The sequence below is a fragment of the Alligator mississippiensis genome, chromosome 1, assembly GCF_030867095.1.
Source record: "Alligator mississippiensis isolate rAllMis1 chromosome 1, rAllMis1, whole genome shotgun sequence".
NCBI classification, from domain to species: Eukaryota; Metazoa; Chordata; order Crocodylia; family Alligatoridae; genus Alligator; species Alligator mississippiensis.
Window position 1 is genome coordinate 436,773,401 of NC_081824.1, and position 27,024 is coordinate 436,800,424.

The 27,024-nt window shown below is 41.5% G+C and overlaps 1 protein-coding gene and 1 long non-coding RNA gene across 5 annotated transcripts in view; one reads left to right on the forward strand and one right to left on the reverse strand.

The window, feature by feature from the left end:
• The window catches only part of LOC102568682 (protein O-glucosyltransferase 3), a 65,816-nt gene that overhangs the window by 22,183 nt on the left and 16,609 nt on the right, over positions 1–27,024 (forward strand). For 2 of the 4 annotated variants that reach the window (XM_019481996.2, XM_059720812.1), the window contains exons 2-6: positions 3,229–3,389; positions 6,703–6,868; positions 11,560–11,617; positions 13,837–13,963; positions 17,441–26,842. In XM_019481996.2, the coding sequence (XP_019337541.2) occupies positions 3,229–3,389; positions 6,703–6,868; positions 11,560–11,617; positions 13,837–13,963; positions 17,441–22,950 (6,022 nt within the window). In that variant the 3' untranslated portion in view covers positions 22,951–26,842. Of the gene's footprint in view, positions 1–3,228; positions 3,390–6,702; positions 6,869–7,791; positions 8,869–11,559; positions 11,618–13,836; positions 13,964–17,440; positions 26,843–27,024 lie in introns of those variants that run through there. The other 2 variants (XM_059720822.1, XM_014600701.3) reach the window with 2 other exon arrangements.
• On the reverse strand, positions 11,453–13,238 carry LOC106739256 (uncharacterized). Its single transcript, XR_002088633.2, has 2 exons — positions 13,149–13,238; positions 11,453–11,594 (listed from the first exon to the last, which is right to left on the reverse strand). It is a non-coding gene; the product is annotated as an uncharacterized LOC106739256 (long non-coding RNA).

Below are 27,024 nucleotides of genomic sequence, written 5' to 3' on the forward strand. Positions count from 1 at the left end.
TCCACCAGTGTTGCAATTCAAGTATTAACAGCAGTGCCTCAAAAACAAGTTAATTGTCATTCTGACTCCAGATACCATCTTGTCTTGTAAGTGCTTTATCTCTGGTGTGGGAATTATTTGGGCTGGAGGGACACTGAATGAGTTTTGTTGAGCTGCTGAGGGCCACATATGCACACACATACACACGCACACGCATACACACAAGCTCCCTGCAGCTCTTCCAGCCCTCCCCCTCCCCACCAGTCCCCAGCACATGGCTGAGATGGGCAAGGAGCTGCACCAGCTGCACCCACATGGCTTGAAGCAGCATGTGGGAACACAGTGTGGCACCGGTCCAGCCATGTACTGGGGACTTGGGGCAGGGGAGGGTGTGCAGGGAGAAAGGCGCAGATGCTGCACTATTTTTCTCTCTTCTCCATGCATCCCCTCCTCTGCCCTATGTCCCTAGCACACAGTGAGGCCAGGCCAGTGTCACTGTGTTCACTTGAGTGAGCAAATAACCTTTCACAGCCTAGAGGTTAACAGAGGCCTTGGAAAACTGTTCCTGGGGCAAATAAAATAAAAACCATAATAAAAAATGATGGAAGTTTACTCATGGTGAGGAATTCAGATGTCCCATATTTGCTTCAGGCTCTCCGAACACTACTGTTTTTTTACCACTAGATGGCCATACTTCAGGTATGTTTTTTACTTGCCTTCCTTGAAAAAGAGTCAAAATTTGTACCGACATATAAATTGTAACTTTTTATTGAAATCATATGTTTACATCTTACACAAATCAGACTAACATTTTATATGGATTATTTTAAGAGACTTGTAGGGGTTCATTATAAGAAATTTTTCAGTGTTCAGTACTCCAGGAAAATTGTTGTGTGTTCATTTTCCAGATGTTTCTTGTAACTGCAGTTTCTCAGATATTGTATCCCGTTCCTCCTCATCTGTTGTGCTAAGGCTCCATCAGAGAGGTAGTGGAGGTGGTTCTCAAGTACCTGGTTAAAATACCTTCCCAGTTTGCCACAAAAACTAGGGTGATTTTCTTGTTTGTGATGGGATTTACCTGGTCTTTGGATACTTCTCAACCATCTCCCAGGATTCTGGAAATACTTGTGATGAGCAGTTATTTTTGCCTTTTCAATACATCAGTTTGTTCCAATTATTGAGTACTTAAAAAAAATTGCTAATGAGAAATGTTCACAAATTTACCTACAGTGCCTCCAACCCAATCATACCTTCCATCAAAGGACACAAGAATGTTCTGTGCTAGACATAAAAGAGTATTCAATATAATTTTCAGAAATAAATGTAAATGTTCTTGGCAGATGCACTTCATTTAATCTCATGTACCAACTGGTGTTGTCTCCAGCAGAGAGCAGGGCAAAAGGATTTTCATTTAAAAGATGAACGAGTAGATTTCTCAGTCTAACCCTCTGTGTAAGACACGAGCAGGTGATTATTTTGGGCAGAGGGCAGCTTACTGAGTTTTGGCAAGCCATCAAGGGCCTCATGACAGGCAGCCTGGGGCAGATAAATATTAATTTTCTAAATTTTTTAGGGGCCCCAAGGGCTGGATAGAGTGGCCTGGCAGGCCGCATCCGGCCCCCAGGCCACATTTTGCCCACCCCTGGTGTAAGAGCACATGCACTTCCCTGAGATGGGGGGTTTACTAGGGATTCAGATGGAAGAGTTTAGTGGGAGCCCTTATTAAAATATTGGCATTACATCACTTGTCTGCACACGGGTCATGTTTTTCACTATCAAAATTAGCTAGCTGGGTGTGGAGTAAATATGTCTGTGCCTATGATCAGGTCCGTACATAATATAGTATGAAAGCCAGTACTTTTGCAGTTCAGGGGCAGAGTCAGGATTTTTTGCAATATATCTTATTCTTTTATATTTAGATAAATTCTATATTCATATGACAACTTATCTTAAACAAAACCTGAAGCCATTATGCAGTTTCTCTTTCAATTCATGAACTTGTCCTGGGCATGACCTAGACATGGGGGGGAGGGGGAGGGGGTCAGATTCCAGGGGCTAAGGGCACATGCCTGAGAAGTCTAAGAGCTGATGGGGTCAACAATATTAGGAGCCCAAGAGCCAAAAGGGTCATAAGCTGGGTAGAGTCAGGGAGCGAGGCAAGATTGTGGGCTAGGCAGACGTTCAGGTAGGAAGAGGGGCATCAGGGAACAACAGAATGAATGACAGGTAACTGGACTAGGGAAGAGAGGACTAAGGAGCTGAGCTGGATTAGGACACTCAGGGAATCAAGACTGGGAATCAAGAACCAGGAGCACTGAGGGCTAAACAAAAAATCTTATGAGAATGCCAAAGGTCACTGCAAGCAGCCACAGGCAGTTGCTTAACTGGAATTAGCTGGGGACACTCAGCGGCTGGCACCTCCCAAGCTATCAGGGCCAGCTGGGGGCTTGCATGGCTGCCTGCCACTCCAACTCCTGATAGTACTATATGCATGGTTTCCTTCATGTTTACTCACATAGTTTTCTGCTTGGGAGAAGAATGTGGTAGGTTGACTAAAACATGTATTAAATGTACAACAAGCCATAGTGCATCAAGGAAAAAAAGACAAAATTGTGATAATCTTGTTTAACAGATTACATTTAGTGTTTACTATTATCTGGGTTTGTATTTCTATTAACCACCTGAAGCTTGCTCCCCTACCTTGCTGCATGCTGTATAAAACACAGGTTTTCCCTCAAAGGGAAATGATGACAAATGATGGGAACAACCCTATTATTTCTTCTATGTAAATGAGAGGGTGAAAATGTCAAATTTTGTTTCAATATAATAAATATTCTTTGAGCTATTGACCTCAAAGATTTCTAATCTTGGCTTGGCTTCAGTAAGTTTTAAGGTGTACACACAGTCCTACATGGTCATCCATTTTGGTCCCAATTCTGTATCACAGAAGGCTGGAATTCTTCATGGCAGTAACTAACTCAAGCCATATGAGTAGTTCCACTGATGAAAAATGTTAGGCACATAATTAAGTACCATGCTGAACTGGAGAATTCAACCCCCATTGAAGTCAAAGGGTATCTTTCCATTGACCTGCACAGATAATGCCCTCATTTGTTTGTTTTTATGAAGTCATTTGATTTTTAGGTATTAACCATAACCACAAGGAGATGAAGGATTCCTAGTGAGGAAATGGTAAATTTCTAAATGAGATGAGGGGGGAAAAACCACAGTGATTTTGTTTTCTTCTAGCAAACTTCAAAAGAAAAAGCCAGATGTAACAGGACAGCAGGGAGTCACTGGAGAATGGTTTGAAGAAATGGAGAGAAAAACCCTTCAGAATGATACTGAAGGTGTCAGCAGAATGCTAAAACAACCAATAGGTCACCAATTAAAGAAGACTGCAAGAAACAGTGAGTCAGAGTTTTTTTCAAATTCCTTTCTTATGTGAATGTCATCAAAACAGTGCATCAAAGTTTCTCCACGTTCAGTGAGAAGGAAATTCTGGAATTTTGTTAGATTCTTTCTCACATCAAAGCTTTAGCAAAAACACACCCTCGAATTAAAATATATTGCTTTGGAGCTGATTGTGTTAAAAGCACAACACGTTAGCAAGCTCTTTGTATATCTTACCTTAGTTATGATAGCTGCAAAGATCATAAGCAAATACTACAGTAGATGTTATCTGATGTAAGCAAAAACTTCAGCTTCATATAAAGGATTTTAGTCTCAGAAATAAAAATTGAAGGTAAATATAGTTAAATAACTTTCACAGGCAGATCTTTTTTAAGGGATGGAAGAAATGGAAGTACTTTAAGATAAATGAGGTTTTTGTTAAGCTAGGTAGATCTCAGTGGCTAATAAAGATTTGGAGGAGTAGAGTTTGAATGTATCTGAGTAGAGCCTTGGCTGATCACACAGGGCTAGGAAGTGTGAAAATGAAAGTGTTAGGTTGTCTGGGTGAGGATCTGATACTGTAGTAGACTGATCTGATTGCAGCTGTGATACAGCCGTGAGAGGTCTCCTACTTAGGGAGGGGATGAGTCTTAACTTGAGGCATAGATTTCAACAGAGAAGGATCCAGGATTTGCCAAAGGTGGATGCAGGAGCAGCCACCTGCATTGCAGGACTGGCTGCACCCCCACTTCCTTCCCCCCTCCCAGCTGAACCATAGGAGTCTGGGAATTTTTACCTCGTTTGACGACTTTAAAATAATCCTCCCCCTTCTCCTCTGTGCTCAAAAGCATGTCCCTGCCTTTTTCCTCCCCTGCTTGCTGCTGCTGCCTTCCCCACTGTCTTGGGAGTGGGAGTAGCTTCAAAACCACTCCTGCCCACTCCAGCCAGGCTGCATGGGTGCTGGGCTCTGTGACAGCAGCAGCAGCATGGGGGATGGGGGTGGTTTCCCACCCTGGCCAGTCCCCTAGGAGCAGGTGTGGGGAGGGGGGACCCCCCCCTACCTATCTCTGCTGCTGCTGCTGCTGCTGTTCCCAGCTGAGCTCAGCCCACATGCAACTCCACTGAAGTAGGCAGCAGCAGCTTTGAAATTTCCCCATCCCTGGACAGCAAGGAAAGCCCTAGCAGCAGGGAGGGGAGGGGAGAATTCTTACCTGCTTTGGGGATTTTAAAAAGTCCCCAGAGGCTCCTGTGATACAGTCCAATGCAAAACTGGGGTGCAGTCGCAGCACTGCACCCCATCTGGATCCACTCCTGGCTGCCAACGTGATTGGTCACTAATGCTCTAAAGTATCTTTTCCAATCTACAGCCATGTATTTTCAAAAGCATTGTATCCTGCTTTTCCATTCACATCTCTGATACAACTTTGTGCTTTGGCCCTGTCACTTTCCAGAAATACACCACCAAATAGCTGGAAGCAGCATCATATAAAGCAGATATGCAGTTTATACAAGCTACTGCTATGTTGTTGTGTATCCATTTCAATTCTATATCTTCTCTTCAATACTATAACGCTAAGATGTTGAGTTGTCTCTCAAACTAGATGACCCAAAACAGACACAAACATTGAAAAGCACTTTCAGTTTTGGAACCATGCCCAGCGCCCTGTTCCCTGAGTGTTGCTTTGCTTTCTCCGTCCTCTGTGGCACTTAGCACCAGAGACTGAAGTTACTTTCATTACTCTGTGAACAATAATCTGGTTATCATTCCCCTACATTTTCAGTGGCTTTTAGCAAGAGGACATCATTCATGTTCCCATTAAAGAATTCTCCCACTTTTCATCAACTCCCATGCCTGCAAACAAAAGGTTTTTGACATAATTTCTAGGAAAAACAATTTATATAAAATAAAACATTTTAGATGCATTAAATGTAGCACTCATGTCCCTAGATTGGAGTGGTGAATCCAGTGGAAATTGGGCTGAAAAATGTTTAATAACATTCAGATACCTAAGTACTCATTACTCTTGTATAAATAAAAGTGGAGTTGTCCATCTAGCCTAGTCATTTATAGCATGGTCAGGTCTGTGATATTGGAGTGCCATACACATTTGAGGTCTTCTTTATGGATTTGGTTGAGATTTACAAAAGTGACTGTTGATTTTGGGTGCCTCCGTTTTTGAATGCCTAGGTGAGAAAACTTAAAATGGGTATGAATTTTGCACGGTAGGTGGCCATGTTTTCTAAAAACTACTTACCTTTGGAACCCATTCTGTATCTTACTCCCCAGAAGTCAGCATGTCTCTGTTCTCTCTTAAGTGATATCACTAATATTTGCATATATCTAACATAAAACATATAAGGAAAATAACATGTATGAGTGTGTGTGTGTTTAGGTTGGGTGGGGTGGAATAACTTGCAGACCAGTGATATACATCATAAAGAATCACAAAAGGGCTCAGCCTCTCTTTGCTTTCTTTCAAGGTCATTTTTAATCATAGAGAAATAGGGCTGGAAGGGACCTCCAGGTCTAGGGAAAGAAATGATACATAAACTGATATAAGTGATCAGAAACTGGTTCAAATCTGTAACACAGCAGAAATTAAGGGCACATAAACCACTTTCAAAATGGTCAAAATTGGTTTAAGATAAGTGGATGGATGGATGTAGTATCTGACTTAACTGATTTAGGTTAAATCAGATTATTGAACTTCTGTCCCAGATCCCCTCCAGATTCAAGTGCATAGTCCCCTAGCATCCCAGGATGCTTTGCACCTCCCCAGCAAACTGTCCCTTCGCCAGGTTGATGGGCTAGCCCTGGCATAAGCTGTCTACTCTGGCCAAGCAGGGAGGTATGCTCTAGCACCCCCTGGCTTCTGGCCTGGGCTACTACAGGCATGTGGCTGCATTTCTGGAATCTAGGGGGTCGGACTCGATGATCTACTGAGGTCCCTTCCGACCCTAACATCTATGAATCTATGAATCAAAAGTGAATGTCTGTTCAGTCTCTTATCAGTTCAATTTACGCAGTGTAAACTAACCTTCAACAATTTAATCAATGCAGCTTTGGGCTTTTTGACTGTTTATACTTAACCCAGAGGTCATCTAGTCCAACCCCCTGGCTCAGACTGGATCATCCCTATCCAAACCATCCTATACAAATCCATTGTCTCGCCTATTATCAAAACTACACAGTTAACCCTGACAATAACAGATTGCTTTCTGCTGTTATTCAGGCATGCAGAATGATTGTTTATTTTTTTATATTTTAGAAATGTTTACATTTGAGAACAACTGGAATTAGCTATCTGCAATATTTTAACATTTTTTTAGATCCTAATGATTTGAAAATGCCATCTCTCTCAAATCCACAACCACAGAAGAATGAAAAGAACACCTCATCTTCCATCCTGGGATTTAGATCCCCTTTCGCTTGGCTCTTCTCCTTCAGAAAATCAAGGAAGCACAATGGAAAGCACCAAACTCAGGAGCAGCCACAGTGAGTTATAGGTGGAACATGCTTTCATTCTACCTGTCTATGGTAATCAGAAAAAGAGGACACAATGTCCATGAAACTTTGTGTCTACGTCTAAATTAGGCACTTCTCCAGCCTCAACCTCTTTGTGTGACCCAGGAGGTTCATGATTTTATTTGATCAGATGAATAAAAGTTACCAGTTAAATGTCAGAAAGAATAAAGACTCAGGAGCAAAGAAGAGTTAAATTCCCAACCCCTGATGAAATCTAGTTCTCTCAGGCTTTCAACAAGATTTATACATTGCATGGCTGTTAGTCTCCGGTCTATTGCAATATATGCTGTCCATCAAGTACTTTCCCCATGGGATATAAATAATGGCTTCAAGTAATTGTTAAGCATGCTGGCAATACTTGCTGTGATATTATAATATTTATTTACACATAGCAGAGTTTAGAGGCCCAAGCCTGGATGTTTTCCAGAAGTGTTTTAAGATGTTTTTACAGTAAAAGCTTTGTTATCTGGCATGAGTGGAGTAAGGGGGTGCTGGTTATCTAAAGATTCCAGTTATCTGAGAGTTATACTGGCAGCTGGCCCAGTGGGCAGGTAAGTTTTCTTCGATCTACTTTCTTTTATCTGTGCACAGGGCAAGGGCAGGCTGCAGCTGTGGGTTGGGCTCTGCTCTCTGCCTCTGCACCTTGCTGCCGCTGCTTTGAAAGCGGTGCAGCGCCATGTGCATCCCGCCGCTGGGCAAGCCAAACAGTGAGGTGGGCCAGTCCCAGCACCCAGCACCTCTGGGAAGAGCCCGGTGCTGCCCTGGCCTCATCCCGCAAGCACAGATCTATTAAATTCTGGTTAATAAAGTATTCCGGTTAGTAAAATGCTGGTTAAAACAGCTTTTACTGTCTTTGGGCAGGGTTTTAGCAAGCAGGGTTAAGTTCTGGGTTACTGTTTTATTACTTTGTATTTTATTTTAATATTGTATCTGTTTTTATAATTTATCTCATTTTTATTATAAGCTACTTTGAGTCTTTATTTAGGGGAGAGCAATATGTAAATCAAATATACACATAAATTAATAATGAGGTAATACTGGACACAAGGATAAGTAGCTGATGCAACACACCAGCTGACCATTTTTGAGTTTCTTGTATTGCAGTTGAGGAGAGCTTTAAGGAAGCATTTGTAGTGGATAGGGGGGTGGCTTTACACATGTTTGCTCCTGTGATGTAGGTCAAGGGAGCCACAAGTAAAAGCACAGAAGTGAAAATACTTGAAAATTACCAGTCCTTTATGAATGTTGGAAAGCAGTTAGTAGCTGTGGCACAACACATTCCAGCAATGCCACTTGCCCCCTTTTCCTGCCCCACCCTCAGTGTGACCCCTGCACTGGGGGCTGAGGGCAGGACTTGTATACAGCCTGCGCACCATTTCTATTCAACCGAGGAAGGCCTTTCCATAGGGAGTGTTCAGGGGCCCAGTCCAGCCCCCTTAAGGGCAGAGTAGTGTATAGGCATTTGGGTAACTAAAAGAGAGAATCAGGTTCCAGGAAAATGAAAAAGGAAGGGCCCTGGGACATGAGACCATATAAAATCAAAGCTGAGGAAACTTTACATTTTGGGCTTCTCTATTTGTCAACTTTGAGCATTAAAATAACATCATTTAAAGAGCAGAAAGGTAAATAAATATTGGCCATACCTCCTGCTTCAGTTTTCCTGATTATTTATTTGTTTTCATTTTTCTACATAAAATATAGATCAAATCTCTGGCTCAGGTTACCTTGAGTCATTACAAGGCCAAGTTTGAAAAATAAACAGCAAAGCTATCCTGATGTGTGCCTTAGCTGATTGCTAAATGTTCGAGTCACGTCTCCCTGTAGAAAACTTCTCCACCCTCTTTTAGGTGTTGCCTTGCCATGTGATTTGCTTTATGTATAGACAAAGCATTGAAAATGCTTTCCCTGTCACCAGGCAGAATTATTTGGCGAGTAAGTGAAATACAATAGGAGGCAGCACTGTAAGCCATGTAAGTAAGTCGGACTGGCAGAAGCCTGCAAATAACAAGGCATTAATGACTGTTTAGATGATTTTTTTGCACAGAAGGGACAGTCTTATCAGCTCAGCTGTGGTGGTTGTTTTGCTCTGGGAATAATTTATGGGAGGCTGCAAAAAAAAGTATATTTACGTGGAGATAATTAAGATGCTAATAAAAGGTTTGTAACATCATAGCTTTCAGTAAGTAAAACCTATGATCATTTTCCGTTCCAAGGCATTTGTTGTTTTTTCTTATTCTTACCTTCTTCTTATAGCAGGTTGAAATAGAGGTTATATTGAAAAAGAAGTACGTAGTTAAACTTTGTGTAGCCATCTGTCTTGAGCATGTTCGTATGATTTGATTGGTAGCTAGTTGACTTCTTGTGCAATATTGATAAGACTTCAAAAAGGAAGTAGATTGTAATCTGATACTGGAGAACCCAGAGATGGGCAGTGGGAGGTTAGAGCTTGAGTGACACTATCACTTTGCCGTGGAATCTGGGTCATGGGTTTTATTATTGTTAAATGCAGTTTTGCTTTTAATTGTGCACTCTGTAGTCATCCATTTTGCAACAGCTACCTGGCTTCCTGTGTCAGAGCTAGCTAAAAATAAATAATAGATTGTAAAGGCCAAAAGCAGGGGAGGGGGGGAGTTAAATTATGACTTATTTCTGATGTTGCAAAATACTTGCCTATGAGTAAGCAGAACTTTCATTTCTAAATGCTAACAAACAGGAGAAAGACAAGAGAAGAGCTAGAAAGATGATTGGTTTCTTCTGGCAGCCGCATAAAAATAATTTATTATTTAAAGAATGTTAACAGTTAGGATGGGAAGGAATGATTTATGGTTCTGCAGCGGGGTATTACCATGAGGATTCAGAAATTAGAAGAGTAAACATTTAGCCAAATGTCCAGAAAGGTTTTCTGATTGAGGAGGTCCATCAGAAAGTGTAATATTAGAAGCCTAACTCTTGAGATAATTAAAACTGAGAACTGCAGTTGGAAATGAACTGTGTAGTAGACTTCTGTACCAGCAGAGCTGGGCTAGATGACATCTAACATAGCTCTTCTGATTCTGAAAGAATGAGAGATTAAAATCATTTAAGAATGATTGGAAATGGTTGCACGATGCCGGAAAACAAAACTAGACACTACTGGATTTGGTTTGATGAAATCTTTATTCAAATTCTGAAATATCACCGACTCAGTTCTGAGTCCCAATTTTGCAAACCACACTTGCTTTAAGCAGCAACTGCATTGAGTTCAATAGAAATACTGCTATTAAAATTAACTGCTATTAAGAAATTAAGGCATGTTGATTTTAGACTCTTTGGCCTGATCCAGAGCTCACTGAAATCAGTGGAGTTTTTTCCATTGACTTCAGTGGGCTTTGGATTAGGTGGTATGTCAGTGAGAACTTCTGCTCTTAAATTCATCGTCACAAAAGCAAAAATGCTGGACTTTTCAACTGTTCTTCCCTGTCTGCAAACATATTGCAAATAAATGACAAAGCCCTTTGGGAGGAAAGGCTCAGCCACAGAGACCTTGCCAAGAAACTAGTTTACACTTGCTTCTGAAGCACGATAAAAGAGCAAATGAAAGTCTTAAGGAACTGAAAGAAAAGGCCCATGCAAAAAGACTTGATTCATAATGACAATTACACGCACACGCGCGCGCGCACGCATGCACATAGAAACTCCTTTAAGAAACAAGTTGCTTGATGGAAAGCAGTTGAAACCAAGCACAAATTAAGTGAAATTCCTTTCAGTGTATTTGGAGGGCCTATGGGGTTTTTATTTTCAATTTTTAAAGTTAGGACTGTGATCTGAATGAGCCTTTTGTTCTTTTGGTGATATGATTGATTTCCTCATGTTAATTAAGAACAGTTTTCTGGCTATATGGGGAAAAATCTATCTCACCTCCTTCCCATATTAATAATTCTATAGAAGTCCGTTGCAATATTTTCTTTAGTTATTGCATATTTCCTTTGGTATTTTTTAATTTATTTTAGATGTATAATAAAAATTCAGTAGGTGAAAATGTATTGACATTTTTAGAGTCTTCACAATCCCTTATAATTTTGAGGAAAAAAAGATGAACCTAGTAGTGTGTGCTGAAGATTCATAAATTCGGAATATTTTGGATGGTGGGGGTGGGGGAGACCAAATTCCAAAGGTCCCCAGATTCCACTGCTAATTGCTCCTGCATTGTTATATGACTAGGACACCCACCTGATTTCAACTATAGCAGCATGGTGTAAGGAGTCTTCCAGCCTCAGGCCATGTAAGGCTTTATAGATTATAGCAGTGCCCTAAATTCTTGCCAGCATTTAAGAAATTGTTGACATCTGTAAAATGAACTAAGATTACAAAATAACTTCTTCTATTAAAATGCTGGGTGCAAAGCATTACTTTATTGCCATTAGAAAAGTGTACTTGTCCCTAACCTGAGGTCCCTTCTTGGCTCTCAGTTGGAACATGCACAAATTGATTCAAGCAACCTTTTTCTAGGGGTGGAAACAAACATTAGGATGTACTTGAAAAACAACATGTTAATCTTGGGGATAATTCATAAAACATATTTTGAAAAGTTTATTGCCATGTATTAGAGCAAAACAGCTGTCTGTTTACTTCCTTGTATTGTGTTCCTCTTCAGCACAGCAACTTAAATTCTTCTTTCATAGATATGACAGCTTTGCGCAGGGTGCCCATACAGCTTCTGAAGTGGAGGAAATGGCAAAGGTAAGTAACTCCATAACTTTATTGTCATAAATGTTTAAAGCAAAGGACATTTTGAATACTAGATCCTGTTCTTTAAAGAACTGACTTTGTGCCCAGGATTTTCACAGTATTCAGACAGATTCTTACAGTTCCATTTTGAGAGAAGAGGCACAATTCATTTGTAATGCTAGTTAATTGGGTAAGATGAATTTCTCCCATTTTCTGTATAAGCCTGTATTGCTCTGAGCAAATCCAAAATCTAGCTCCTGTACTGAGGTTTCAGTTCTCTTTAACAAGGAAATTATCTAATGGCTCTCCAAGACAAACCCAAGATAGAATTAGGGAATAGTAACTAAAAAATAAATATTTAAATTTACCTTAAGTTAACCTCTGCATTTATTTACAATGGTTAAGTTTTGTCACATATAAGCTTACAAAGAGGTCAAACACTCATTTGTGTAGCTTCTGCCTTTTATGCTGCTATTTAAAACCAGATGCAGATATTTCAGATATATTTAGGACCATAATTTGCCACCCAGCAATTTCAAAATAACTGTTTCCCTACTAAAACATTTCTCAGTTTGTAAAATACATGCCTGTAAACAATGAACAAGGAAACAGATTAGTCTCTGCTGTAACTGAAGTGCACTCTGTAGAATCAATAGAATAAAACCCTGGATAAAGTTAGCCCAGTATCTCTGTTTTAGAGCCATTTAATTGTTCTGAAGTATTATCATGCACTTTATCTTAGTGTGCTATATTATGTAATCAGAAAGGAGACTACAGAGGTATGGAACAAAAGTATGCAAAATAAATGGCAAGACAAGGTAAGTTGGCCACCTCTACTCCCCATCTCATACTTCAAGAACAAATATATTTCATGAAAGCTAATGGCGATTTAGAGTTGATAAAAGTGCATAGTCTAAAGAACTTGTTACAAAATGTATCACTGAAAAAAAAATCATAACAGGATTCAGAGGAGATCTGGATATTTATATGAAGGACAGGAGCATCTAGGTTGGACTTTTCAGAGGAAGAGGGACAGATCTTCAACTAGCATAAATCAGAACAAGTCAGTGGTGCTATGCCTGTTTCCACTGGCTGATGATCTGACTATAGCGGTGACGGAGAGATATGGAACTCTAGTTTCCAGCCTGATCTGCTGGGCCAAAGATGAAGCTGAGCAACCACCTGGTTTGGGACAGTATTCAAATCTAGGACAAGGTTTTTTGTTAGTTTTTTTATTTTAAACCCCTGTTGAGCGGAGGGGGAGATCTCTTATCTTGGATTTGAGTTAATACAGTACCTTACAGAGAAAAGGGGCAAAACAATCAACAGATGTTTGTAATAAAAGACCAGAACAAGGTAGATTGAAGTCCCTTTCCAAAAAACTGAAAGGTTCATGTTTCTTTTACCCAGAGGTTAGTTTTAGACACATACAACATGCTTTTAGAAAAAGATATTACTGCATTTACTCAAACCCACAGGAGCAGCCCTCTGCAACTTCTGCCTCCCTACCCCTACCCCACCCCTGCCAAATTTCTCTCCTTACTGTCAGGTACTGCTCAGTTCCAGTTTGGGCTGGACTCACTCCCGGACACAGAGTACAGGGAAACTCCATCCCCTGGTTGGCCAATTGGCAGTGTTGCTGCTGCTGCATGGTCCAACAAGGGCTGCACTTCTGCATGTTGTGCTCCGTGACCTGGCAGGGAACAGAAACTGAGCTGTGTCTGACAGTAAGGATGGTGGGAGGAGAGGCAGAAACTGTGGGGAGTGCAGGGGAAGGGGCAGAGGCTGTGGGAATGTAGGGGAGGGGTAGAGACTGTAGGGGAGTGGGGGGAAGAGGCAGAGATTATGAGGGAGAGGCAGAGGCTTTGAGGGTTAGGGGTGCAAGTGGGAGGGCAGGAAGGCTGGACAAGGACAAAGAGGGGGCCGAGGACAAGGGAACCACCTGACCCCTCCTCCCACCCACCCCCACTGCTTTCCCTGCTGTAGCAGTGAGAGGTGGACAGACTTAAGACAACCCTCTGCTAATTGGATTCTATACCTGGAAAATTATAATACTTTATAAATTTTCCATATATAGAATCTAATTATTTGGGAGTTTGTCTTAAATTCATGGTCATCTTAGATTTGAGTAAATACAATAGAACCCAGAAGGGCTTGCTCCCTGCTTGCCTCAGTATGAAATGGTTGGATTTGCTATACAGAATTAAATTCAGAATAAATCTTTTTGACAGGCTGAAGCACAGCAGTCTTCTTTGCCAGAGGAATCGATTGGTAACCTTTCTGATGGAATTCAAACTGATATGATGGAGGAAAGTTCACCTGCATGGAATGAACAGCTGGAGGAAGAGCTCTTTCGTGGTAAGTCTTCACTCACTCTGCTTTTACACAGTAATTTCTAGCATGGGACTAGGACTGAGATTGGCTTTAGATATTATAGACACATCTCATTCCTTCCAAACACAGGAATTTTATCTCTCTGTAGCTATTGCAAGTTTAATACACACATCCTCTTGCATCTGTAATTCTCATTGATAATGAGATACCATAAGGCTGGGGAGAGCCTTGTGATTTGTAGAGCCATAAGCTGCAGGAGGAGCTGTGGCCACACCTAGCATTTGCTGCAGGCATCAAACGAGTTTAGTGTTTAGTCACTTTGGCTGCCTATACACATGCTGGTTCATGTTCTTATTCGAATGCATCAAGTCTGCTCCACGTTCTAATTCGAATGCTCCAGTGTGGCCTCCCTCTCGCGTGTATAAGCCCCCCACAGGTTTAAAAATGGCCGCAGAAGAACTTTATCTAAACCTAGTTTTTCCCCATAAGGGAACTTTATCTAAACCATTTTTATACCCACAGGGGCTTAATACACATGATGCTGAGGTGTTTTAGTTGGAGCAGCTGCCCAGGAACCACTCTAATTTAAATGCCCTCTGCCCACCCCTGAGCACTAGTCTAGGCATCCTTCCTATTTTTCTGGCTCATTGCTGGTAAAACCAAACCAGGTCAGACTCAGATTGGCCTGTGGGGCATAAAGAGTTTGTTCTTCTATGAATCTTCCTGAGCCACTCAAGAAAAAATGCCCCTCCTGCAGCATTATTTTCTAATGCCCACATGACCAGGAGTTATACCAGTCAACAAAACAGGTCACAATATGGGAAGAGGATTAGATTGTGACAGTAAGTAGAGCGAGGTAGCACACAAGAGAGTCTAGATCCCTCTGGAACTCACGGATCTTTCTATATGTTCTTGAGCCATCCTTGTGCACACAATACTCAGAGGCCCTTCTTTACTCACTTCTCTGGAATTCTCAGCTTCCTTGTTTGACACAAGAAAAGTATTTCAAAATTCAGCTGTAAAGTGATGTTCATAAAATAGTAGGATTCCATACAAGTATTTGTTTACTTGTGTCATAATGGGCTCTCTCAGGGCCCCTCTTTCTCAGCAAAGTGGAGAATCTGAGTATCTCTTCTAAAATTCTGTTTCATTGTTATACATCTTAACAATGTGCTTGCTTTCTCAAAGATGCAACACAGCAAACAAAGATTGGCATTGAGCTGTCCATGGCATTCACGGCTTTTAATTTCATTCATAGAAAAAGAAAGGTGGGTCAGTATCAGGAACAGCCAAAATCCTACATTAATCACTGATGTAACTGCTGTGTTCAATTCCATATGTGTGCATACTGAACATAAGAGCCTGCCACTGCATAAATTATCCAGTTGGTTGAAGGTGTGCTTTAAGTTAATTCCTTTCACCACCGACTTGCTATTGAATGTCATGGTTAGCTGGGATAAAGTCTAATGTTTAATCCCTGTTAAGCAGGTTAGTGTATAACTACAGTTTTGTTGATGAGAGAATATCACCGGTTTATATATATAACCAGTCAGCCAATCTGATTTCCTCTAATTCAGAGAATGTTGTTCCCTAGCTCTGGTTGTTAATCATTGAAAATGAGCGATGCACAGTATGTCCCAGAAGTTCTTTTTATTCTAAAGTCAACAGAGGACTTGCTACTTTGTATATGTGTTTAAATGCTGTTACCCAGAATGCTCTTCCTACTTACAGTTATGTCTGTGGTCTGGGAATACACAGAACAGTCTGAACATGTTTAGCGACATTAACAAATTCTTTTTCACTTGTTTTTCAAGCTAGAATTGTTAATGGCTCTTCCTACATTTTGCTGGGGAGTAAATGAACAGGGCAAGTTATTTTTAATAGAAAAAAACTATCAATAGCTGGTAGGGCTGTGCAAAGCTTTGGTAGCTGATTCGATTCTGAGGAAATTCGGCCCAATTCAGGGACCAAATCTCCAAATCCAAATCGAATCGGGAGACCAATTAAAAGCTCTGAATCAATTTGAAGCATCCAAATCAATTCAGAAAAGCTTCGGAAAAGATTTGGCTGCTTCGGAGATTCGGCCATAGACTAAACAGGCAGCTGACACAGCTGCCTTCAGCTGGTAAGTCTGTTAGGCTTGCGGGGAGGGGATTGGGGCTGGGACAAGCTGCCCAGCTGGGGCAGAGGGGACACATTAGTCAAGGAGGAGGGGCAGGGTGCGGGATGCAGGCGCAGCAGTGCTCAGAGTGGGGGCTGTTCCCTGCTGCCACCCGGAGAGCTGTGCCTGCATCAAGCCTCCCCCCCGCCCCCCACACCAGCTGGGCAAGCGGCAGCAGGGCATACCCCACCATGGCTCCCTCCACCAGGGCAGAGGCAGGCGCAGCTGGGGGAGCTGCGGGAGAAGCCCCCATGGCTGCCTTGCCCGGCCCCAGCCTCCCGGCATTTAAAAAAAAAAAAAAAAAAAAAGCTGGGTCTGGAAGCAGCAATTAAGGCCTCTGAGGGCTCATGGAAGAGTCCCCCTTCCCCACACAGCATGGGGAAGTGGGGGGCAGAGGCGATCGCCCCCCCTCACACTTGGCACCCACATGGCAGCTGCGCCATGGCGTGGCTGCAGTGCGGCTCAGCAGGGCACTGCGCACTGTCTGGAAGCTGGGGTGGCTCCACACATCAGCCAGAGTGGTCCCAGCTCCAAGGGAGCACGCTGCACCCACGTGATGTGACAGCTGCTGTGCGGATGTCAGGGGGGGGGCGGTGATCCCCGCTGCCCTGCGCTGCACAGAGAGGCTCTGCCACAAGCACCCAGAGGCCTTGTTTGCCACTGCTGCAGCCAGTGAGTACAGGGCTTTTTAAAAAAAAAATGTAAGTGCCAGGGCTAGGCTGGGGCCAGGCAGGGGATGGTGCCAGGCAGGGCAACCATGAGGGCTTCTCCCACAGTTCCCCCTGCCTGGACAGAGGCAGGCACAGCCAGAGGAGCTACAGGAGAGCCTTCAGCCACCCGGCTATGCCTGCCTCTCCCCAGCCGATCTGAATCGCCGAATCTCTCCAAATCAGCACAGAATCTTCCGAAGTCAATTTGGCTGAATCGATTCAGGACAGTGATCAAAATCTCCGAATGGAATCAGTGTCCTCCGTACCAGCTGAATCTGAATCCGAATCAAATACTTCCCTCTTCACACAGGTCTAATAGCTAGGTAGAGGGGCAAACACACAATTTCTTCCACAGGTGAGTTATCCTTTCAGTAAATATCTACCATATTAGGAAGGGGAAAAAATCTGCACAGTGTCAAAGTACTGCAGATTTTTCCCCTTCCCATTATGGTGGATAATCATTGAAAGGATAATCGCTATGGAAGAAATTATATGCGTTCGGTAGAGGGATTTGAACGTGAAGAAGCTGGCTCCCTTTAAAACCAATTGGGGCCACTGATACCGAAAGTTACACTTTTCAGCCTGAATAGTTTGACCATTCTGATAAAATAATCACATTTTTGTGCGTAGTTTTAGATGACCTGGACAACCAGCTGGCACAAGAACAAGTCCAAGATCCAGTGAACAGGAGGACTCCAGTGAATGTTGAATCAAATGCACAATGCAGTAAGCCATTACCTGCCACAAGCAGACAAACTCATATTAGGGGACGACATAGAAATGACTGCAGTGGAACAGCCAACTTGTTTTTCCTTGATGGGATGAGAACAGTAAGAGCCAAAGATGAACATAATATTTTCTGCAGAACAAGGAGATGGCACGATACATTCATAAACAGGCAACACACAGCCTCTACAGAGGATTTTATGCACACTGATTCATTTGACTTAAATTCCCCTGTTTTGAACAGAAGGCTGTCTTCTCCATCTTTTGGACAGTCTTCGGAAGGCAGCTTACATCCTCCTTCCATAACACGGAGCAGTGGATTTGTACACCAGGGTTATGTAGACAAGGACACAGTTGGCAGAAGTTACTCTCTCTGTTCTCTCATGAGACGTCCATCCTTTGGCTCCTCAGATCAGTTTTCAGCAAATAGTTTACAACATCCATTGGTAATGGGTAACAGTGGCTTTGTACGAAGAAACAGTCGACAAAACCCAAAACGAATTCCTCTGTCTTCTATAGAATGGAACAAGCCATATTTTTCTGAACACCCAGTAAATCAAGACAGACTTTTTAAGACCCAATCGTTAATTGAATGTAATTCCACTCAACATGGTATGTATCCCTGCCCTCCACAGGAAAGCAGAAAATATGAACTTTCCCACTCAAAACACCATTACAGAAGTGCTTTATCAAGTACTGATTGGTTTAGTAGGATGAGTTGCCCTGACAAAGCTTCTGCTCCATTGTACTTTGAAAATTGGGAGAATTATCCGTTCTGTTGCTCAGAAAATAACCTCCCTAGGTACCATTATAGAGATATTACTTGTCATGGGAGTTTGCAAATGCATCGAGATAGTGCTCCCTGTGGAAGGAGAGAGAGGCATTCTTCATGGTCTGATATTCACCAGTACTACAATGAGAATGCTTTTCTTTCCCCTGAAGCTGACTTTGACATTATTACAACCCATTTCAATCTCTTGCAAAATGCACATGCAAAGAATGCTGCACCATCATCACCATTTGTTTCACAGCACCGTCAAAGCAACTTTCAGACACGGTCCATGAATAACATAGAACTATTAAAGGGTGCAAATGCTAAAGTGCTTCCAGAGTTTACAAGAGATCTTAAACCCTGTTTCACATATAACCCTGCAATTTCTTTGTCTGACATCAAAACAGATGCTTCTCGTGAATCTTTCTACCTTGGTTTCAGGGACCAAACAAAACCCATAAAACAGAATAGTGATTCTGTCACTGAGATTTATCAGAACCAGCCAAAGCCTGGGGTTATCCCAGCAAATATTAAGAAATACTTTAAAAAAACTGCTTCAGAAAAGGAGAGAAGTATGGAACTATCAGGGAAGGCAAACCAGGAAAATAGTAAAATGACATCATTGCAGCCAGATTCTCAGCAAATAGATACAAATAGCACCGATTCCCAATTTCCTCCCTCTCATAACTCTGCTGCTGCTGCCTTGCAAAACAGCACCTCTCTTCTTAATTTACCATTTGCAGTGAGATCAAGGAGAAAGCCCCACATCACTGCCAGAAGAAGGGATATTGCAAAAATGTATATGTCAAGCAATAATAAAAGAAATGTGCAAACAAAGGAAAATGATCACCCTACTAACAGTGGATTTAATCATACCCCTCCTTTTCTATCAGCTGATGAGAACAAAAAGGAATTGTTTTTTCCGAATCAAAAAAAATGGGAACATAATTTCCATAGTTCAACAAAAACAAAAAGTATTGAATTAGAAAGCCAGAGAGCAGAAACTACTGATCAGACTGGTCCTAAGAGACAGTCTTTACTGGTAGCTGATCTGCAGAGTAATGCATCAGTCCATTCTGTTCCAATTACTGGAAGACTGGCAGAGCACCAAAGCAAGTTATCCAGTGCTCCACAACATTCTGGTTTATTAAAAGGCTTTTCTTCTAAGAGCTCTTCTCAGTGTTTAGAAACTCCTACTAATTCTTCATTGAACTGCATTGTTACTGAAGCTCCAGCAGAAGGTGGGAAAGTTGCTCAGTTAAGTGCTATAAGTCTTGGAAAAGAAACCCTGCAGGAAAAAAACCAAGATGTAAATGTTGTAGCTAATGAGGACCAAAATAAAAAAATAAACACTAGTTGTCCTGAGAACAGAAATTCTGAGCATATTTATGCATGCTGTTCTGACAGACCCAAGATCACTAAACACGGTTTACATTCTTTTTGCCAGAAAAAAGAAAATGGAAAAACAAGAGAAAATAATGCTTGTGCTGAAAGTCTCAACAAGCCAGAAGACCTACCGAGAACTATAACTAACAGTGGCATTACTGGCTCCCCTGATAAAAACAAATCCACCTCTTCTGTGCCACTTGTACCTTACTACACCTTACCTAGAAAATCAGCCAGCATTGCTGGCAGTGTCATATCAGCTAAGTTGGTCTCTAACCCTAAAAGTGAAGTCCCATTCAAAAGTGAAATCAACATGTGGGATCCTTTAGAGACTTCAGACAGAACTGATGCCTTTTCTCCTAATCAAGGAGGTAAAATCTCTTCTTTAGATTCAGCACAAGTCTCTCAAACAACATCCCCGTTCCATGCCATTGCAAACATCAAAGGGCATCAAACTGAGGACTACCCTTTGCCTTTAACTCAGCAGTTTAACCACCCCTTACATTATAGTGCAGCTGTCTCCAGTTCAGATGAACTTACAGGTAGAGCTGCAGGTCTGAACAGAAGGGAATCCTCTGTATTTCTAGAGAGTCTAGACAAGGAAACAAATTCTTTACAAAAATATAAAACTACTAGCACATTTACAGTTTGTGTTGATGAGGATAATGTCAAATATCATGAACTAGTTTCAGTTTATTACACATTACCATGCAGGCATTCAAGAACATTGTGTAACCTCTTTCAAGACAATCCAGAGAACACAGATTTACCACTTCACTTGGAAAAATTTCAGTGGCCAAAAATGTCAAAGAAGAAGTCTGAAGCCCGCATTGGTTTAGCAAATGTAGCTTTTCCTAGCACCTTAGAAAAAGAGGAACCATCCCATTCTCCAGCTCAAATACCTCCAGCTTCAGTGACTCCCCAGAACTTAAAGACTGCTGCTGGCAATGCTAAATTAACCTCACAGTTATCTCCCAGCCCTCAGGAAATAGGTACTTTACCATCCACAAGCTTTGTATGTAATATGAAAGATATTTCACCAGAGCCTTCATTAAAAGACAGTACTCTTGTACTTTCTGATATAGTGACAACAGATGTTTCTCTTGGTGATCCACAATCCATAATAGCAGATAATTCAGTTCAGGCCATTTCTGATGTTTCATGCAACCAAAATACTGGACCATGTCTTTCTTCAGTTAATGAAAAAGAGGAACTTTTTCAGACTGGTACACAAATAACTTCCATTTCATCAAAACCAGAAAGCATTCCAGAAAATTTGTTTTATCCTGTTTCTTCAGTTAATAATGCTAACAGTGTACAGAAGCAACACTCTGAAAATTTCCTGCAATCTCTTAAAGTAAGTGGAGGTGATCAGAATATGTTACTACCCTGCTCAATAGATAATAGTTCCCATGAAGAAAAACACAATATAGAACATATAGCCAGTGAAGCACCAATTACCCCTGCTGAAAGTAAATCTAGGTATGATGCAGAAGTCCAAGGAGGAGCAGATCTTCCACACTCCATCACTTCCCTGCATGGTAATAAAGGTGGTGGATTTCCATTAACAGCTGACAATTCCAAAAACAGCACAGATGAAAATTTAATCTCTGATAAGATGCTTTTAGATTTGCTAAACAAAACATTTCAGTTAGGCACAGCTTGTCCAGCTAAACCAATATTGCAGCCAGACAAAACTGGCATAACTGCTATGAATGAGTTAGAGAGCCCAACAATAAAAGAAAAGCTGTTCCAGCATACACAGATGGACAAAGATTGTACTGGCCTGCAGAGACCAGTGAAGCACTATGAAGATAACTGGAGTGTTGATTCTAAAGACAAGTTCTTCCTTATTTCACAAGATCTTCAACTGCCAGACAACTCAGTAAGTGAAGATAAGCTTCCCCCCAATAGCACAAAAGACAGGCTCAGTGATATAGAAAAAAGGAAAAACAGACCTTCAGTTAAAAATAAACTGGCAGCCATCTGCAAAACAAGCCGAAAGTACTCTAGTAAAAATTTGCCTCCCAAACCAAACAAAAGTAGTATCTTTTCACAGAATGATGGAGATGCTGCTCCTTTAGAGATTAGCATGTCCAAGGGTACATTTATTTCTGCTGATTCCACCCTGTCATTTCTGCAAACTGGGAATGAGAACAAGAATCAAAACCTAACCCCTTCTGCTGTGAATGTCTCTATGCACAAAATAACTGAGAGTAAAAGATCACAGGCTAATGAAGATCTTTCACTGCTTACTAGGAACAACAATCAGAAAACACTCACAGAGTCATGCAGGCAGAGAGGAGAAGCTGGTTGCCCTAAACAAAATAAGGATAAAGTGGAAAGTGTATTAAGCCCGACAACCCTATTACCAGAGGAAATGATGGTTGCCAGAAGTAAAAATTTACAAGCATCTAGTTCTGTGTTTGAAAACAGAAATAAACCTGTCTTCTCCACCAGCATTGCAGCAGACTCATCAGACAATCAAAACAGAACAGATACCACTAAGTCTCACCATCCCCCATGGTTGCCATTTTTACCTGACGCAAACTCAAACAGTTTTATAAATAACTACTTACAGGCAAATATCTGTCCGCAGCAAAAGATGGTTTCCCCACATGAGAGGAGTCACAAGTGGAACCGCCATCAGTCAAGCAGTTTAAAAAATGTGAACTTACACAGTGACCAGTTGCGTGTGAGTCGAGCAAAGAATCAACGTGAACGTCACTTTTCTGAATGCACCTATACACAAGATCCTCAGGACAGCCTGGACTCCGCTGGCTGTCCTGCTGATTTTATGCCTACAGATAGCAGGAGCAGTAGAAAGTTTAAATCCTATTCAGAGCTGTTGTCTTGTGATGAAAATGAAAACTGGGCTTCGTCCAATGAGAGAAACAGAGCTGTTGGCACTAGACAGTTCAGGTATCCCTCTGTTGAGTATGGTATATTTGGAAAAGAGCAACAACTGGCTTTCCTGGAAAATATCAAGAGATCACTCACAGAAGGACGATTATGGAGACCCTGCCTTCTTAAAAACACTAGCTTTGTGAGGGATGAAGAAAGTCACTCTTTAAATCAGTCTGAGCTCTTGAACTTAAGTTTTGCTGGGAGCAAAACGTTAGTAGATGGCTCAAACCCCAGAGAGCCACTTGGCGTCTATCGGGAAGATACAATGGCCTGTTCAGACTCAGATACCAATACCACCACAGATGATGAATATTACCTGGATGAGAACGACAAAGAGTCAGAATTGTGAGCTCTTGTGATGAAAGATGGAGAATGAGGTTTTGGTGTGTTTTGCTATCTGCAAGGGTATTTTGGTGGTTTCCTGCCTGGTTATAAGCATGTAAAATAGTTTGAATCAGATCCTGTGGTGGTATAAATGAGTGCAGTTCTATTGATTTAGGTTAACTTATGTTGATTTCTCTTTTTTAACCTGTATTAAAATAATAATAATAATGTAGCCTAACCATAATTACTCATGCAAGCAAAAAACAAATTCTCACTATTTTTTTATTATATATTTTTAAAGCATGGGAAGATAGTTGTGGAGCCTTTTATAATAATCAAATACCAGAGAAGGCTTTGCTTCTCAGTGTGAGTTTGACTGGGCTCTTACTGGTTAATGGTACAGTGCGATAATGCAGGGCTGTCCAACTTTGAAGCAGCTGGAGGCCGAGTGCCCCATGGGCTGCACCAGCAGAGGTGGCATGCCTGTGGGCCCCACCAGAGTGAGCCATAGGCATGCCTATGCCACATGCTCCCCCTACCTCTGCTGTACCACTGCCTCCTCCCCATGCACCATCCTCCACTGCTGCATCGGGCACCTATGTGGCCTCAGGGTTGTCTACAGCTCCTCGGACCATGCTGTGCTGCACTGCCCACCCTCTGAGGTGGGGACAGACAGCAAAAGCCAGAGGTGGGAAGGTGAAGCCCATAGACTCCAGCTGCTGTTGCAGCTGCAGCCATGCTAGGGAAAGGAAGCTGAGCAGAAGCCTGAGGGCCACAGCTTAATCCCTCAAGGACTATGTGCAGCCCACGGGCCACCAGTTGGACAGCCCTTCTGTGACATAGGAAGTTCCAGATTTAGGCGGCAAAATGAGAACCTGTGATTACTGAACAGATGCACCTAGATTGAGTTTCTTAAATACTAAGCCTTCCTGGTGTATTCAGTTTCTCCTCTTCTTTCTTCTTGTTCTGCCAACTCAGGCATAATTTGATATAGATGGGAACGGTAGTCCTACCTCAAAGCCCTGTACCTCTTGTTTCTCTCACACCCTCACAGTCTTTACAGTAGAGAGTAAGAATGAATGTTTTCTTCCCACAGTCTTAAGGAAGAAGCTGGTTTGAGGGGTCTGGTAGGCACAGCATGTTGTCTTCAGTTAGATTCCTCCCTGGGGCTTTTCTCATCGATAGCTTTGCAAAGTGTCAAGTAATGTGTAGGGGTGTAGGTTGTAGCCACGTTGATCTAAGGACATAGGCAGACAAGGTTCTTTGAGTGAATCTGATATATTTTATTAATGTGTAGAGAGTGATGCTAAGACTACCCTTTTGTGACACAAGTAGGGGGAAAATGCACTATTCATGCAAGGCAAAAGCCCCAGTGAAGAATGTGGAAAATGTGTGTAGTAACCTTTTGCACTGGAAAGCTGGGTTCAAATTCTGAATTTGATAACAAGTATAGGTAAACCTGGCAGCTTGATTCCTTTTAAAGCATTACCTGGGAGATTCAAGTTTGAACTATTGCTATGTTGTCTTTGTCCAGAAGTAGGTTGTCACTCACACTAATAGCCTGTCATTTTATAGTGTACTAAATTGAATCCAGATGTTTAAAATATATAAATAAATAGGACATAAGTAGGCAGGAACTTGGGTTTTGGCATATGATAGGCACAGCTTCTCCACTTCTTAGTCCAGTTGGGAACTATACAGTACCAGCTCTCAAATTGTAGAGCAGCTTTATGCTGCTCAACATAAAGGTGGGATGTTTGTGACTGAAGATAAGGTAGAGGGCTGCACTCTCTGGGGCCTCGTCTTCCCCTTTTTCACTTGTCCCCTAATCTGAGGCAGGGTGTCCTGGAGAAATCTTCAACACCTGCTTGCAGCAGTTTGTACTGCTTGTATCACTAGAGCAATAGGAAGGGCATTTAATGTGCTGGAAGGATCTGGCTGTTTAATCAGACAATTTATTTTTGTTTATTTTTAAAAGCTGCAAATTTTCTCATGTGGTAAAGCAAGTTAGGGTATGAGAGAGGGAATACTTTTGGACACTGTATTTTTCTTCCTTAAATTAGCATTCGCTTTTGGTATTTTCCTTGCTAGCTTTCTGTCACAGAACTACTTTTCATCCTTTGGATAGAAGGGCCATTGGTATTTTTCCTGGAGTTGTTCTTATGCCATTATAAGAAATATAGTAACATTGGCATTTCACAATAGCCAAAATCCATCCCTGGCCCTGAAATCTTTTAAATAAGTTGTAATCTCTTGTTACTAAAAAACACAATGGCTCACTTGAGTCGGAAGCTAATTTTTAAATTAACCATAAAAAAGTTTCTGTTTACCTTTGATTATTTTTACAGCTAACTTCAAGTTTATCTATATTTTTAATTAAATTTGCCTAAAACATAACTGTATTTTTGTAACTGGAAAATATCCTGATATTTTAAAATAATTTATTTTAGGTAAAGTAAGTGATATTTGCATCACTGAATACTCAACAGAACCAATAGAAGGATAAAATGAAAAGTAACAATTGGTATGCTTATTTTTCTAGTGTATACTTCGTTAAAGAAGTGGAGCCTTAATCTGAATGTGCAATGTATAAATATTATTGCTTTTACTTTGATATGTTCTTTTATTGTACATAATACTAATATAAACTGTATATTTATGTTCAGAATTATTCTTCATGTGGGAATCTGTTTTGGAAGGATTCAAACATGCATTAATATACACAGTATTGGAAGGAAATAATTGCCATGTAAGTGTAAACTTATAAAATCTGCTGCTTTGTTGAGAAATGCTACATCAGTTTTAATGTAAATAGTTCTGTACCAGATAAACCAGATTCTGTTAAACCACTTCATATTTGGTAAAGATTTTTGGTTGTGATACAGTGTTGAAACGTTTGCCCATAGTGGGGAATATCACCCTGCATAGGTAGGGTGCCGGCGTCTACCAAACTTGAGGAGGCAACCAGCTGACTTCACAGGCGGATCCCAGGGCCAGCCACCATTTTCACCGGCTGAGCACATCAGGGCTCCCATGCCTCTGATTGCCCGAGTGGCCCCGGCAGTCCTGCTCCTTCCTGCAGATTGCCACATGGAGCAAAACCATGTCTTAATTACCCTGATTATGCTCAGGGAAGCCATTAATCCACGTTATTAAGTGTGGATTAATGATTTCCCTGGGCTTAATCAGGGTAATTAAGATGCAGTTGCAGGTCATCCCAAGTGGCAGGTTCCACGCTTTTGGTGGCCTTGCTGCAAAAAAATAAACAAACTTGCTGGCAAGCAAAGCACGCAAGAAGCGCTGCAGTCTTGGAGCATGGGGGAAAGGGGGGTGGGGAGCTGCTCCCCACCCTCTCCCCTGTCCTTCCCCCTCCGCCTTCCCCCTGTGCTCCGAACTGCAGGGCTTCCTGCACGCTGTTCTCTGCTTCCTGGTAAGTTTCGGTGTTTATTTTTTGCAGTGAGCCGGCTCAAAATCGCAGTTTCCATAAAAATCACAATTCTGGTAGGCCCCTATACATAGATTAAACAGCAAAATCAATGTTTACAGGGAAATAGTCATATAACTTTTGCTCCACTAGGAGTGGATTTTTTTAATGCTTATACTTTGTAAATGTTTTCTACCTGTACAGATTTGGGAGTAAAGGTCTTACCCTGGATATGGAAGGTAGACTTTTAATAACTAGAATGCTGTATGCATGACCTAAGCAGGAGCCAAACAAAACAGAATATTTTACGATTCTAGTCTCGTGTGGTGGTTTGTTGGTGGTTGAAAGTAATGTGTATATATGATGGGGCTATTTTGGTAAAGTGTACATGGCATTCTGTGGCTAGAACATATTCTGTAAATGCTTATAATTTATAGAATGTAAATACTGAAAATGGCTGGTTTGAAATAAATGGTATTTGTTGCATAATAAATGCTTTTATACTGTGTTTACTTTGCTCACTGTGAATGCCCCCAAAACATATATAAATAGAGAAAATTAAAGCACATGTTAACTTGTTGTTGTAGAACACCAGTGATGAACAGTGCAAATATTACATTTCAAAGATTTAGGACTGGGCGTGCAACCTTGATGTCATGCAGCTCCAGGCATGTC